Source organism: Atractosteus spatula, chromosome 6, assembly GCF_055471065.1.
Source record: "Atractosteus spatula isolate fAtrSpa1 chromosome 6, fAtrSpa1.hap1, whole genome shotgun sequence".
Classification (NCBI taxonomy): Eukaryota; Metazoa; Chordata; class Actinopteri; order Semionotiformes; family Lepisosteidae; genus Atractosteus; species Atractosteus spatula.
In genome coordinates, this window is record NC_142711.1 from 44,197,839 (window position 1) to 44,213,002 (window position 15,164).

Here is a 15,164-nt window from a genome sequence, read left to right on the forward strand (position 1 = left end):
ATAATTATCACCCAAACGTATGAGCCCATGAGGAGGCACGGTAAATTCACAGAACAGACTAAGCATGGGAAAGCTACAGAAACCAGATTTAAGGTTTAGAAGAGCAATGGAAATCAGCCATTACACATTTAAAATTACACAAACTATTTGCCGAAAAAGGAAAAACCACAGGAAGCAATGCAGTTTTTTAACATTTCTCTATAATTCTGTTTTTATGTTTGAATCATATTTTGGATTGCATATCCTAGTTTTTTTCACAGATTTTCCAAGGATTTCAGCTTCAGTTCCCGGGACCCCCACTTCCTGGCTTTTGTTTTAGCTGTGCTTCCAGTTATTAACCCATCCAGCCATTTCAAGAGTTTCAGACTGGAAGCTGGGATGTGTGTGTGCTGCTCTTTTGTTTGTAGTGTTTGTCTTTTGTAGTGTGGGGTTCTATAGCTGTTATTATAAAAGTGGGGAGCTTGTAAGATGTAAGTTGGAGAGGGAACAAAAGCCTGTGTTATAACCTCCCTATCTGTATTTTATTGTTTTTTTATATTAAAACTGTGTTCCCAATTGAGAAGAAATAAAACTTGTCAGTCAAACCCAATATTTCAAGGTATTCAATGATCTCAATAGCATTTCTATCTTTTCCAGTTCTTTCCTCATTGAGTTTAGTATATTGCCCATAAAACCTGCTGGACTGAAGCCGTCCAGCAGTGAGTCTCACTATGCTAAAAGTATTAGCAAGTTCAGTGACCACAGCCACCTAACTCTGACATGTTTTAAAATGTAAACACTCTCTCAAACTGGGATTGATAGTGGGAGAGCAGAGATTACATTTAAAGTACATATTCTAAAGCATAATTGATTCATCTCTTTTGCAATAGACTTCTTTAAAAAACAAAAATAAATGAATTGTAGCATCGACATGTTCTCATAAATCAGGAGTCTCAAACACCTGAGCTCGCAGTTAAATATGTGTTCTAATTTTTACAGTTACATAATTGTAACACTTAGACCTAGGCTATCTGAGGTATTTCATAGATAACTGTTATTTAATGAAGAGAAGGAAAATTTGAGTAATAAATGACTTAAGAAAATAATTTAGTTAATTGATTAATTAACCAAAGACACTAGATACTCAAAGAATTATACCTCAGTCCTCTGTAGTAAAGAAACAAAAAGTGGAGATTCAGACTTTTAATTGTAACAAATGTTTAATCCATACTTCAAAATAGTTTGCTATTAACAGATAGTGTTTCCTATGGGCATTCTATCTTACATTATGATAACAGAACAGTCATAGTCTGTGCATTTTTAATTCATTCTTTGACAAAATCATTGCAAACAAAATAATGCTGAATTGCTTCAGTGTTTCAGTTGTTCATTGGTAGAATTTGTTCTCTAATACAAAAGGTAACATACAAGTAAAGATGTACTGTACAAACATATTGTAGTATGATAATCTGATTAAAGGATATTTTCATAAAATGATTATCACTACTGAATTCACATACTGTATTTTTGCATTCAGGTCAGACATTGCAAGTAGTCACCTAATTTTTTTTTCAGATTCTACGCTTTACACAATGTGCATACCTTTCTTTTGTGCATAATTAGAAGTTTAATTCATTCTTAATAGCAAAATCAGCATTGCAGTAAAACATTTGTAAACATGGTCCTAACAATCAATGGCACTATCTTTTTTTCCATAATTACTATTTGCTACACTTCTGAAAAATCTATTTCAGAATTATTTGTTGTATCTTACATTCTTCACAAATTCTTTTCTAGGACTATTTGTTTAAAAAAAATCAAAACACTTAGAGACAATAATCTGCTGATTATCTAATAGTGTTTTCACACTATTATTATACAGTATATATTATATATACCGTTATTTTTAAACAGTATCATTAACAACTTTAACAGATGCTGTGGTAGACTATGTTTTTAATATTTCTATTATCCACCTTAATTTGGGGTCTTAACATTTTGTTCTTTCCCATGTGCTTAACCTTATGAAATTTTGCTTTTACACTTGCTTTTCACTGAGAAAGCCTTCTGAGTAATAGTATCTCATTGAGAGATAAAAACAGCTATATTCATAACTATAGCATTCAGTTGTGCTATGCTAAATAAAGTGATTAAGCATAGCAAAACTGAATGCTATAGTAATGAATACAGTTCCCAAAACACATTTATTTAATCATTTCATGCATTTATTAGTACTTTTCATGTTTTGGGAAGGATCACAAAGCACTTTCCATATAGGAAAGAACCCACATCATCCACATTCCAAAACGCACCAACTCAACTGTTTTCAAAGTAATGAATGATTGGTCAACTGTTTCCAAAGTGTTACATCTTGTGAATGTTAAAAACTTATTGTAGGCCAGCAAACTGTTAAAACCTTATTATATTCTGTAAAATATACCTTATAGAAGTTTATTAGCTATAAGTTCAGAAATGTAAAATAATATATCTATTCAAAAGTGCCTTATATTTAATTTGTGTTTGTAATTTAATGCGTTTTTTTAAAAAATATTTTAAATTTGTAAAAGTTGTAGTTTGGTGCCTTAACAGAGAAACTGCAGAAAAGAGAACTAATAGATTCTCTTGTCTGATGAATCTAGTCACTCTTTAAGAACAAGTAAAGGTGTGGTCCACACCTGAAGAAGGCTCCACAGCTGAAACATCGTGTTTCCTTTCTTCTCTTTTCAGCATGGAATAAACCTATTACTTGTTCCTTTGCAGCCTACACATGCTGACGCAGCCACCTACTTGGACTACTTTAGTCACTCTTTAGCTGTGCAGTGACATAAGAAAACAAAGATCTTGCTAAGGAACTACTGATAGACCAAAGTACTTATTGACTGATGATTTTCAGGCCCAAGTTATAATAATTTTTCCAACTGAAACTTGCTGAGTTGTTCCTTACAACTCCACCTGGTATAGTATGCAACTAGTATAAAACTGTTCCAGCATGCCATGCATGAGAGAAGCCAAAAAGATACACAGAAATAAAATGATCCCTGAGAAGAATATTGTAGATACAGTAGCATGCAGGTGTAAAATGGCCAGTATTGAGGGCCCAAAGCACTTTTAGAACTGAGTGAGTATCCTTCACCTGAACTATCCTTCACATCTCCCATAGGAGCCCCACATTTCTCCTCTGAAGGCAGGTGTGAAAGGTGTTCTGTTGCTTCCCATGAGAAAGAGAAGTACAAGGTATTTGTAGGAATCCAGTAGGAGTTTATTTTACTTATTGCTGTTAGGATTTTGTGTTGAGTTTGCGTGGTACCATTATGATGAAAAGTCCTAGATAAATTGTTTAAGGAGACTAGGTCCCATATCCTATTTATTTCAAGTGTCTTAGATTGGCGGTTGCAATTTGTACATGAAACATACCAAAACAAAGGTATAGTAAACCTGATCATGTTACAAAAAATATTATTACTTCCACAAAGCAAAAAAACAATTATATAGTATCTGAGTCTCCAACAAACAACAAAAACTTTAAGTGAAAGGAAAAGGTAATGATTATATATCTAGTGGTTTATGCAAAGTCTGCTTTAAAAATATTAGTACAGTAAATAACTAAGGCAATTCACAAAAACTAATACTGTTCAATGTATAAGATAATTGAAAATGAATAAAAAAGACAATGTTTCAACACAGACAAAAGTAAAACATCCTTTTTATTTAAAATTATGTTACAATTTTTAAAGTGGAAGTTGTTTTCATTTCCCTCTCTTGACATTTTCACAGCCTAGAAATGTCTACAAAGCTTTAAATAGTGACCAGTAACACACAATTAAATTCTGTCCCTTGTGCATCTGTTTTAAGAATTATGTTAGGCATTGCAGGATTATTTTAAAAGATGCTGCCCTGTAGAAATGATGAAAATAAGAAAAATTAATGCTTCCACCTCAGAAATATCGCCAGACTACACCCTATGTCGTCGCTGACTGCTGCTGAAAAGCTGGTCAAAATGTTCGTGTTCTCTCAAATTCATTACTGTAATGCCCTACTTGCTTGGGTATCAAAATCCACACGAAAGAAACTTCAGTATGTACCGAATTCGGCAGACAGAATCTTGACCAGGTCTAGTGCAAGTGATCACATTACTCCTACCCTTGAGATCTTGCACTGGCTTCCTGTCAGGTTTTTTGTTGACTTCAAAATCCTCATGCTCACCTATAAGGCTCTATATGGCTTGGCACTTCAGTACCTGTCTGAATTACTATCCTTACCTTACAACCTTCGCTCATCTAATTTTGGCCTCCTATCAGTCCCCAAATGCTTAGCTATGCACCAAATGCTTAGCTATGCACCAAAGCTCTGGAATTTTATCTCTAAGGATATCAGAGAGTCACCTTCCCTGAGCACTTTGAAATCTATAGTCAAAATCTTCATTTAACTGGTTCTGTGTCTGCCCTTTGCTTTCCTACTGTATTCCAAACCCTTACAGTAATTATGTAATTTTACATAAATGTTTACATAAAATCAATGAGATAACAGATATGAGGTATTAAGAGACTATGATTGTTAGTGATGTAATGTACATGCCTAGTACTAAAGGGTAGAAGACATAATCCTTATTAAATTATGCTTTTATTTTTAGCTATCGCTTCATGTAGTGCAGTCACAGTTCAGGGAAATTAGAAACGTTGTGGTATTCACAATGGCTTGTTTAATCATGCCCAGATGCATTTAGACTTTTTTTTTAACAAGGTGTAAATTCTGCAACCAGGTTCATGCTAAACATACTATAAGCATGTGAATCATGTGTTGTGAGTCCTGTATTGCATGCAGTGGATTAAAAATCAAGCTGCTGTATAAACCCATACAGATTATTCACAGAGAGAGGGTATTTGGGCAGTGCTGCTCCCAGATATAGACCACAGCTCCTGAACACAGGGTACAACTGGGCAAGAAAGACCAGGAGGAAGATCCTCAGATTTTACACAGAATTGTCCTCTGTCCCTGGCTGGACCCCTGCAGTGCTATGAAGCATCAGTGTGAACTACCCAGTGCATCCACCCAGTATTAACCAAACGTTTGTTTTGTTTTTTCTTTAAGCAGAACATTTTGTTCTGTTTCTGAATCTCAGTGCACAAAGAAATAAGTGACTTGATAACGTGTCACAGTGGAATTCTTCCAGCTCTCTTTGGGAAAAGTCATCCCCACGCTTAAACTATAATGACATTATTGTCTCTATCTCTTTGCATTAAACAATTACATTTTTTCTTATGATCCATCTATCATCCATTTTCTAACCGCTTTATCCAATACACCAAATTCCACCACTGGGCACACATAGTCACAGATACATACTGTACATTCTTCCACCAGGGCCGATTTTCCCAGAAGCCAAAGAATCTACCAGTATATCTTTGGACTATGGGAGGAAACCCACAAAAACACGGGGAGAGCCTCCAAACTCCACACAGATAGCACCCTAGAAATTGAACCCGTCCCCAGCACTTTAAGGCAGCAATGACAACCACTTTGCCACCCTGCCTCTGCTTTCGCAATGTATAATATTAATTATAGATAAAAAATGAAAATGTAGGACTTCAGATTTGTTGGGTATTCACAGTCAATATGTCTATGTCTTTCCCTATTTAAATGAAGCTTTACACAATGTGCATGCTGAAAATTGTAATAGCGGTAATGGAGCGGGTGACCTCATCTGAAATCTGAATGTTTTCCCTTCAATATGTCAAGATATGCAGAGCACCTGCTTACCAAAAGAATGACAATTCCCTATAGTTTCTAGAATGGTACAACATTCTAGAAACCTCTGTAAATTTCTCAGAAAATCATTTGAGACCAAAAGGTTACATGGAATCTACTTGTATTTATTTCCATTCAATACTGTTTCCTACAAAAGGTAAATAAATAATAATCTATTATACTTTTATAATATTTGTTCAAATGGCTTGGCAGCTTCAATGGGAATGTACAGTAAGTGGTCTCCAGCTAGTTTAGACTCCCAGAACCAAAAAGATGGCTGTCAGGATCATTTCAGTGTAGCTGTTTTGTTCTAGTTACTTTTTGTAGAAGCTAGTTCCTTCATCAATGGGTCATCGAGGAGCTCTCATGTCAGGTACACCACACACACAGACAACACCACTGCGACCATGGCGACACCACAGAGGACAACCGATACAAAGAGCTGGCTCCGATCACAACAGCGGCCTCCATCCTCCTCGTCCAGGGAGAGGAGAGCGACAGAGGAGGTGTCAGTGCTGAGCGGGTCAGCATAAAGTGGGCTCTTGGCCTCCACCGTCCAGCGGAGTACGTTGACCTTCATCTCCATGTTGTCAATCATCTTGTCCACTTTGGCGATCTCTGCCTCGAGGTCATTTTGCTCCAGCCGATCTATACTCGGCAGATTCTCGTCATGGGTGAGGGTCTGCAGGCTCAGGGCTCGAGCTGCTACATCAGAGGTTCCTCCTGTCATGAACAAACAACAGTCTAGTGTCCTGACAGCTAAGGTCAAAGTTTCTTTCTTTCCATACATTCATCCAGACAAAAGAATAATGCAACTTATTGGCTGTTAATTGCAAATTGTTAAACTGTTAAAGGGGAACTGCAGTCCCAGTTTCTCACACTGGTTATTAAATCTCAATAACAAATTAAATTAATTAACATTATCACAACATTTACAAAGTTCAAATTAAACACAAAGTATAGTCACCGTATAGTCACCTTGCTGTCGAGAGTTCACGAGAACTGTGACGTGAAGCAGCCCTTCCTGCTCACTAGTCACTGTAATGACTAACGTGATTTGAAATATGAGTGAATAAGTACACGTATGTATCATATATTTACAATAAAAACATCACCTTTCAGCTATTTCTCCATTTTTGTCTCATTATCAATAGTCTATAATTGTTATTTTTCTGTATTTAGCAAAAAGTGGCAACATCCCTTGAGAGCCCTAGTGCGGTTAGTCCAATAGGTCACTCTAAATCGACTTATTTTTGCACAGTATGTCACAACAACTTTTAAAGTTATTGATCTATGAAGTAAATAAAGAACTTTTGTCCATCAAAGGCAAGAAAGTATTTTGATTTGTGATTCAAAGTAATGCTAGATTTAAGAAATTTGTGATCAGTTTTACTGATCACAGTTAAATTGTTCCAGGTGTTGAGAAATTGATGATTTCACATGATCTCTAAATCCATCTGACCAGGGGGTTTCCAAGACTAGGATTGGAGACCTCCGGTGTACAGGCACAGTACAGATTATATTCCTTTTAAGGTCTGATCAAAGATCAATGACTTTTCTTCAAAAAATGTTCAGCAAGAAAATTATGTGAGCTCATTTCTGAATTGTGAGACAAGTGGAGCTTGTTTAAGAAGGATGCGGTTTAAGTTTTATTTTAGATAAAGAGGCCATAATCCTAGAAAACTGTTAAAGAGCAATCCTTGTTATAATGGTGTGAAGAATCCTTAACCTTTATTGAAGAACAGTTCAGGCAGCAGTTCAGACAACATTTAAAGTGAAAAATTTCTTTAGCATGTATTAAATAAACTGTATTATCTTCCTTTTCCCCTGGAAACAGCTCACCTAGCTAAAAAAATATAATGTTCTATTAAAGCCACTCTTGGCAAGAATATGTTCCCAAATAGTAAAAGTGGAAATTCCAAGACAGGTTTAGTATAACCTATAATTAGTGTTGTCAAACTTACCCGACATCCCAGTCTGCACAAACGGGTCTGATTTGGAAGACAGAGAGAAGGTCTGTCCCATCTCAAAGACTTTACACATGTCTGAATGGAACAGCTCCAGACAGGAGGAGAAGACCACCCAGAGGCGCTCCATCTCGGCTCGCTCCTCCTTTGGCAAGCTCTTGTCTCTCAGGCTGGCTGTCAGCTTGCTCCTGTTCTTCACAGCCAGATCCTGGGCTTTTTCTCTGGTCCTCCTGAGCTCATCTCTCAGGTTGGAGGAATCTGTCGATCCACCAACACTGGCTGCCAAGTGCCTGTAGCAGGCCACCACCTAGAAAACCACACAATTGCCGATACTTGTCAAGTAGGAATTTGATGACACTGGACTTAACCACAGTTTTTATTTTTTTTTTTAGCTACAGCATAGACTGCCAAAACAATTTCATCCTAACCACTATAGTAAACTACCATTGACACGTTTTATACCTAATTAATAAAAGCTTAAAAAGACTATTTCTTTTTTTACCCACTTAGTTCTTTATTTAAGGTTTTATATATAACAATAAGCATAAATGTGTGTTAACATGATGGTCAATCAAATTGATAAAAGACAAATGATTTCTGAAAAGCACAGAAATGGGGACACTATACTATAAAAAGGCACCATCCTGCAGATGAGATGTAAAACTGAGGTCCTGACTCTCTGTGGTCATTAAAAATCCCAGGGCATTTCTCGAAAAGAATAGCGGTGTAACCCAAATTACTCATTGGCCTTTACGAATCATGGCCACCTAATAATCCCCATCTATGAACTGGCTTCATCACCCTGTTCTCCTCCCCACTGATAGCTGATGTGTGGTGAGTGTACTGGTGCACTATGACTGCCGTCACATCATCCAGGTGGGGCTGCACATTGGTGGTGTTGGAGGGGAGTCCCCATTACCTGTAAAGCTCTTTGAGTGGAGTGTCCAGAAAAGTGCTATATACTGTAAGTGTAAGGAATTATTATTATTTGTCTGGATTTCTAATTCTAAACATATGCATTTTACATTGCTTGGGGTAAAAAAAAAGTGTTAATGCAAAGGCTTCATTTAAAAAAAAGAAGAAATGTAACTGAAATGTGGATGCATACTAACTAGAATACTCAATTGCATCACATCTTACTATAGCTAAAAAATGTATTGACATATTTATGGTACAACTGAAATTTAAAAAGTTCACAGAAGTAACCACATGGTTTCAGGCCGTTTGGGAGACTGGTAAGAAACAGGTGCTAAAATAGGATATTAGCTCACAACTAATGCATTCTGTTAAAACAATTATTTAGATAGTCTTACCTTTCTGACAGTCATGAATTTAATCTTTAACAGGTTGGTCCTTTGAATATAAAACAATTAACTTTTAAATATTTATTGTAAGTACTCACATTAAATAAGGAATACCTGTTTTGATTATGTTCTATGAAAGGAGCTGTTTCATGCAAATTAGCTTTAAAATGTTTTGTAAAACACTTCTTTTTGAACATTTTCCAAATGTGTGTCCTTTTCCTTTTTAAACTTAATTTAGAAGTACTAGAGTTATCAAGAGAACACGATGTATTATTAATGAAGTCTGTGGAGGCGTAGATAGGATATAGGTTAATTTTAAGGATAATGTATTTTTTAAAGTAATTATACTGAAATCCTGAACCAGCTTGACTAAATACAGTGTTAAAATTAAATTCTATCCCCCACTAACGAGCTCACATGGCTTATTTTCATGAACAATTTGATACTAAAGAAATAGAACACACAACTTCTTAAAATAATGATTTATTATGCAAACTAACACATACACAAGACATAATACATACAGTACTACTATTTTCTATTATTTACTAAAGGAGTGAGTTATATTAGTCCATCAATATACATCTACCTTTCTGACCAAGACACCTAGGACTGACCACTAATACACCTCAAAGAGGCCTAAAAGTACAGTAAGTGTACAATAAGTGGAGCTGTTTTCATAAACAAATAATCAACGTTATTTGACCTTTGGTTTCTTATAAAAGTGTATCCTAATGAACAAGAGTGACAAACTGTGCCTGGCAGAGGTAAAAAGAAGAATTATTTAGTGAAAAAGTTGTTTTAACTATATAATAATATAGGCTTGCAATTCCAAGAAACATTGCTCTACATTATCATTGCTTAGAGGTAGTACATAGTGTAATGAACCATGATTGAGTGACGCAGTTTAACTACAACTCAATGGACTTTGAAATATTATATTTAAAAATGTAATAATCACATTTTCCTGAAACGATTCCTTTGCTCTTTACTGCTTGATGTTAGAGAGGCAGGTGAGTCTGAGATGTTAGGGCTCAGCAAGAGTCAGATGTTGAATAGCTTTCTGAAGGCTGAAAAAATCTCTTGTATGCAAGCCCCCAGAGTTCCCTTGTCTAGACCCAAATCCCACCCTCTAACCAGGAAGAACATAGTACAATCTAATACAACTAAAGAGATGGACAGCAGAGTTACCACCTTGAAACCATACCGTAGGAAAGGAAGTATACCAAGGCCCTGATTGTAGAGAATTAATCCTGGTATTCTGACTTAATTAGACTTTGGATTTGCACAATCTGGCCTTCCTAAATTACCCTCAATTCAATTGGTGAGATACATTTGTCACATTCCTTCCTTCTCCAACTCATCTGTTATTCAGCTTGTGCACAATGGCAGCTGCACTTCACCCAGGTGAGAACAGCATATCTGTGATGGTTGATGTGGGTTACCAACTATACAGTACGTGAAGCACCTTTCTGGTCCCTTGGGATAAAAGCCCTATACAAATCTTTGCATTTATTATTGAATTCATAAGTGAAAGTACCAGGAATTATATTCAGTCAGAACTGTCAGTCTCTGTCACATTGACAGACATCTCAATGGCTTTTTACAGTTTGACAGCAATATTTTACTGTGAATGACACTGTCCATTACTGTGTGTCTCATGGAGAGCAAGCTGGGGTATGCGAGAAACAAATTCCTAATGCAAGAAACTGTATATGGCTAATAAAGTGATCTTATCTTATTTTTACTATTTTAAAACTAAGGGCCAGTCTTTTAAAAGACAAAATGAAGATGCATACCTTAAATGAGTTAGACACACAGCCATATGTTAAAATAGCTGTTAGAAATCAAGCAACAGAGCAAAGAAAGTGTTTCCTATCAGGATGCATTCATTCAGAAACCAAGGCCAATTTAATTATAATAATGCTGCATTTATTTTCTTGACATTTCCCCTTAATGAAAGGAGCTACATTAAAAGCGAACAAATCATATACTTAAAATATTATTCTCTTTAATTCAATTACAATTCCTAAGATCACAGAACAAGCCAAGAAAATTAAAACCTCCTAGATAGTAGCAATACAATAACGTACATTTTAGGGCGCCAACACTAAAGAGAATAAAAAATAAAATTACAGATCACACTAATTCCATTTATAACCTCAATATCATCTTTATCCGCCCCTACAACTATTTTTATGGGTCTCTTTCTTTGGTTATCAGGGGTAAAATCTGGTAATTATTGATGATAACCGGTGCCGTATTAAAGCTATTCTTAGATAAGCTCTAGGGCTTTACATGAGAGGCTTCCAAGCCATTAGAGAATACTCTAATACAGAATACTGTGATAGGCAGCATTCTGTGAAGCGAAGGAGCACCCAGAAGGATACTACTCTTTCAACACTAAGGACATGAAAGCTTTTCATCAAGAAATGCAGTTTTAAACAATTTGAAATAAGAAATGCAATGTCTCTGTATTTAAATAACCAAAATGATGTGCTAAATATTGCTTGGTGCGGCTGTAAAATGTTGTTTTTCCCAAACATGTCTGCGTTCACTCTGGGAAGTTAATATTCACGTAGAAGCTATACAGTATAACCCTGCAACTAGCAAATAACCCACTGAAGCTCAGCAGGTGTGAGCCTGTGGCCAGTACCTGGATGGGAGCCCTCCTGGGAAAGTGAAGGTTTCTGGAAGAGGTGTCAGTGGGGCCAGCAGGGGGCGCTCACCCTGTGGTTTGTGTGAGTCCTAATGCCACAGTATAGAGACGGGGACACTATAATGTAAAAAAGAGCCCTGTCCTTCAGATAAGATCCAAATCAGAAGGCCTGATTCTCCGTTGTCATTAAAAATCCCAGGGTGTTTCTCTTAAAGAGTAGGGGTGTAAACCCTGGTGTCCTGGCCAAATTTCCCCTGGCCTTTACCAATAAAGGCCTTTTTATAATCCCTATCACTTAATTGACTTCATTACTCTCCTCCCAACTGATAGGGGATGTGCAGAGAGTTCACTGGCGAACTTTGCATACTGACTGCTGTTGCATCACCCAGTTGGGGCTGCACATTGGTGGTGGTGGAGGGGAGTTCCCATTACCTGTAAAGCACTGTGAGTGGAGTGTTCATAAAAGTGCTATATACAATAAGTATAAGGATTATTATTATAAAACAAATTAACAACATAGTGGCGCAGCAGTTAGTATTGCTGCCTCACAGTGTTGGGGCCTTAGGTTCATCTCTTGGGATGCTATCTCTGTGGAGTTTTTATGTTCTCCCCATGCATGGGATTCCTCTGGGAGCCATGGTTTCTTCCCAAAATCCAATGACATTCTGTTGCTTAGCGGGATAGGCTCTGGCTTCCCCGTGACCCTGTATTGGATATAGCTGTTAGAAAATGGATGGATGTACTAAAGCAAAAAATACAATGTACAAATACAGTGTTCCTTTTCAACATTCACTCATGCAATAGTATTGAATCCTTTCCTCAGGCATTATGTTTTTAATGTTCTTAGCTTGTTTATGCACTAAGGTGCACTCTAAAAGTGTATCAGTCTGAACATCACTAGCTCTACATTAAACACATGAATCCCTCACTAACCATGTTGGGGAGTCAACCTTTAATCACAGCTCAGTCAAGACTTGGAAAAACATGCCATGTAACATCATAGGGGGTTTTCTGGCCCTATTATTGCTTAACACACTATCTGCAGTATTTGAGTACAATCTCTCCAGGGAACAGGCAGGTCCCATACGGATGCTATGCAATGAGAAACAAAGTCATTACAAACCTCAGCACAACTGGACAACAGGACAAAAAGATTATATTTATGGTCACAGGTTACTGTATATTATGGCTACATCTATGGTTCCTGTTTGGTTGAAAAAAGGGGCTGTCACAATATTAACCTCCTCCCTTTGATATGAATTTGGTAAAGAGATTTGGTAATGTGGAACTTTACGCCAGTCAGTGAGGTGATTTAGGAAAATGTTTCTGCATTATGAAAAACTTGACAGACCTACTTGTCCATTTCAAGTTGATTCATAGGTCCTTAACTGGGAGAGTTCAGATGAGGTTATCAATAGCTCTTGTCAGCTGTGTGCAACTGGGATTGTGGGCATTTATTTACATATTTTGGGAGTGTCCCAAAATGAATGTGTTGAGAAAATATGTGGGATGTGTGTTGGGCTAAATGCAGTATTGGGCAATATTCCTCCATAATCCTCTAAAACTGTTACTTTTTGATGTATTTCAGTTAACTTTCAATGCTCGACAAGTTTTCTAAGCAGCAGTGAATGCAGCAAAGGGGACTATTCAACAGAGCTAGATCAAGGCTGCTTCTCTTTATTTGGTCAAGATGTTTTGCTTCTCTGGAGGTGTTCAGCTCAGCACTTAGCCTCTGTCATTATGTTGGTGGCTTGGACACAAAACAAAAACATCAAAAACATCAACAAAAGAAGAAATAGAATGATTACTTTTACTGCTCATTTAATTTTGTTAACAGTAACAAAGTGAGTTTCAAATGATAATGGAGAGTAAGAGGTAAGAACTTAGGTAATAAAGATATAAATGACTTATTAACTTATTAAGGAGATTTAAAGAACTTTTGAAGACTAGGATATTCTTCTGATGTTTCAAACAATTAGTAGGTGCCCTTGAGTGTAAATTGTTGTAATTATTACCTATTAAAAATACCAATAACTAAAATTAAGCTAACATTTTATTGCTATCTAAATGTCTAGGCATTTTTTTTTATTCATTTACGTGTGCTTCATAATAGAGGAAATAATTCATTTTATTTTGTTATAGTTTGTTGCTGAGATCTCAGCAAGATTAAAATATAAGTGAGACACAAGAATGTACTGTATAACAGCTCCTTATGGTATATTATCCATTCTCTACGTGAAATTATTGGTTTCCACATCGAAATAATACAAAAAAGAAAACATTTTAAATACGCGAGGAATTTATCATCAGTAAGCGACTAGAAATTTGAACAGAAAAAAACTTTAAATAAAGATGGTCTAAATGTGATGGCGCCTAATTCTGTATTCAAACGCTTTTTCATAGATCTAACAATATCAGTCAGTGTTACAGTATGAGCAGCAGTGGAGTCAATACAAAAGAGCAATTTAATTTAAGCATCAGCTTACCAAGTATTAGTGTGAAATCTGCTAGCAATTACTTTTCCGCTTTGAATCAAAAGTGGATAAATGCTTCACATCAGTGAAAAAACTGACCTTATTAACTACAAAAGCTTTTATTTTTTGTCACTTAGCAATAATTGATCTCAAAGGATCCAACAAAACTGACATTACGCATTTTTTCTATGAAAAAAATAACTTGTACTAGATTCAGCAATAAAACAATAATTTTAAACGAAAGAGAAACAGGCTAGAATTAATTAGTGGGTAATGGAAATTCATTTCCTAGCTGCGCTTCAAGTATTGAAGTTCCATTACTAATTCTGCTTTTATGCAACAATTCATCTTTAAAATTAAACAAAATCTCAAACGTCTCAAAGTAACTTTTTTTAATTATAATTGGCCCCATAGCATCTCTCACCTTAATTAATGCCTCAACAAGAGCCTTCGCCTCTTCCCGAGACTTGATTGAATCCGCATTCCCATCGTTGGCAATCTTGTTGTTTGATACTGGCATGGGGGCTCTTTCTGGGGTTGTGAGATCCTCACCCCTCTCGCAGCGCAGAAATGTTTCCAGACAGAAGAGTGGTGCGAACACCGTTTATTCCAGGCTTGCCTTCACCCTGAATTTACGGAATGCCATGGCAAGATGCGCTTGTCTAGGTGAGCATGAGTTAACTCCAACTAAAGGTGAAGTAATTACGCAAAAAGAGAAAAAAATTTTAAGACGGCGTTTCGTTTAAATATTTTCTTTGTCTAAAATGAACGACCAGCGAAAAAAGACACTACATATAAACTGTATGTGTTTTTAAAATATATAAATAAGGTAGACCCACGGTACTGTCCTTAGCCATAAAGGTAATCCTTCTGATCACAATGCCATGACTGACGCAGGGTGAACGGAGCAGCTAATCTTATTATCTACAGCTGAAGAACATGCGCCCATTGTTTGATGAAAACGCCTCCAACTAAGACACCGTCTTTTATAACAGAGCGAGTGTGGGCTTCATTGTGCATTTGGGCTTATCTCTTA

At 36.4% G+C, this 15,164-nt stretch overlaps 1 protein-coding gene across 1 annotated transcript; it reads right to left on the reverse strand.

Annotated features, from left to right (window-relative positions):
* Nucleotides 1–6,088: 6,088 nt before the first annotated feature.
* Nucleotides 6,089–14,648, reverse strand: rgs9bp (regulator of G protein signaling 9 binding protein). Its single transcript, XM_088919584.1, has 3 exons — nucleotides 14,553–14,648; nucleotides 7,689–7,998; nucleotides 6,089–6,447 (listed from the first exon to the last, which is right to left on the reverse strand). Exons 1-3 carry the CDS (start codon nucleotides 14,646–14,648, stop codon nucleotides 6,089–6,091), a joined length of 765 nt encoding a protein of 254 aa, XP_088775710.1.
* Between the last annotated feature and the right edge of the window lie 516 nt (nucleotides 14,649–15,164).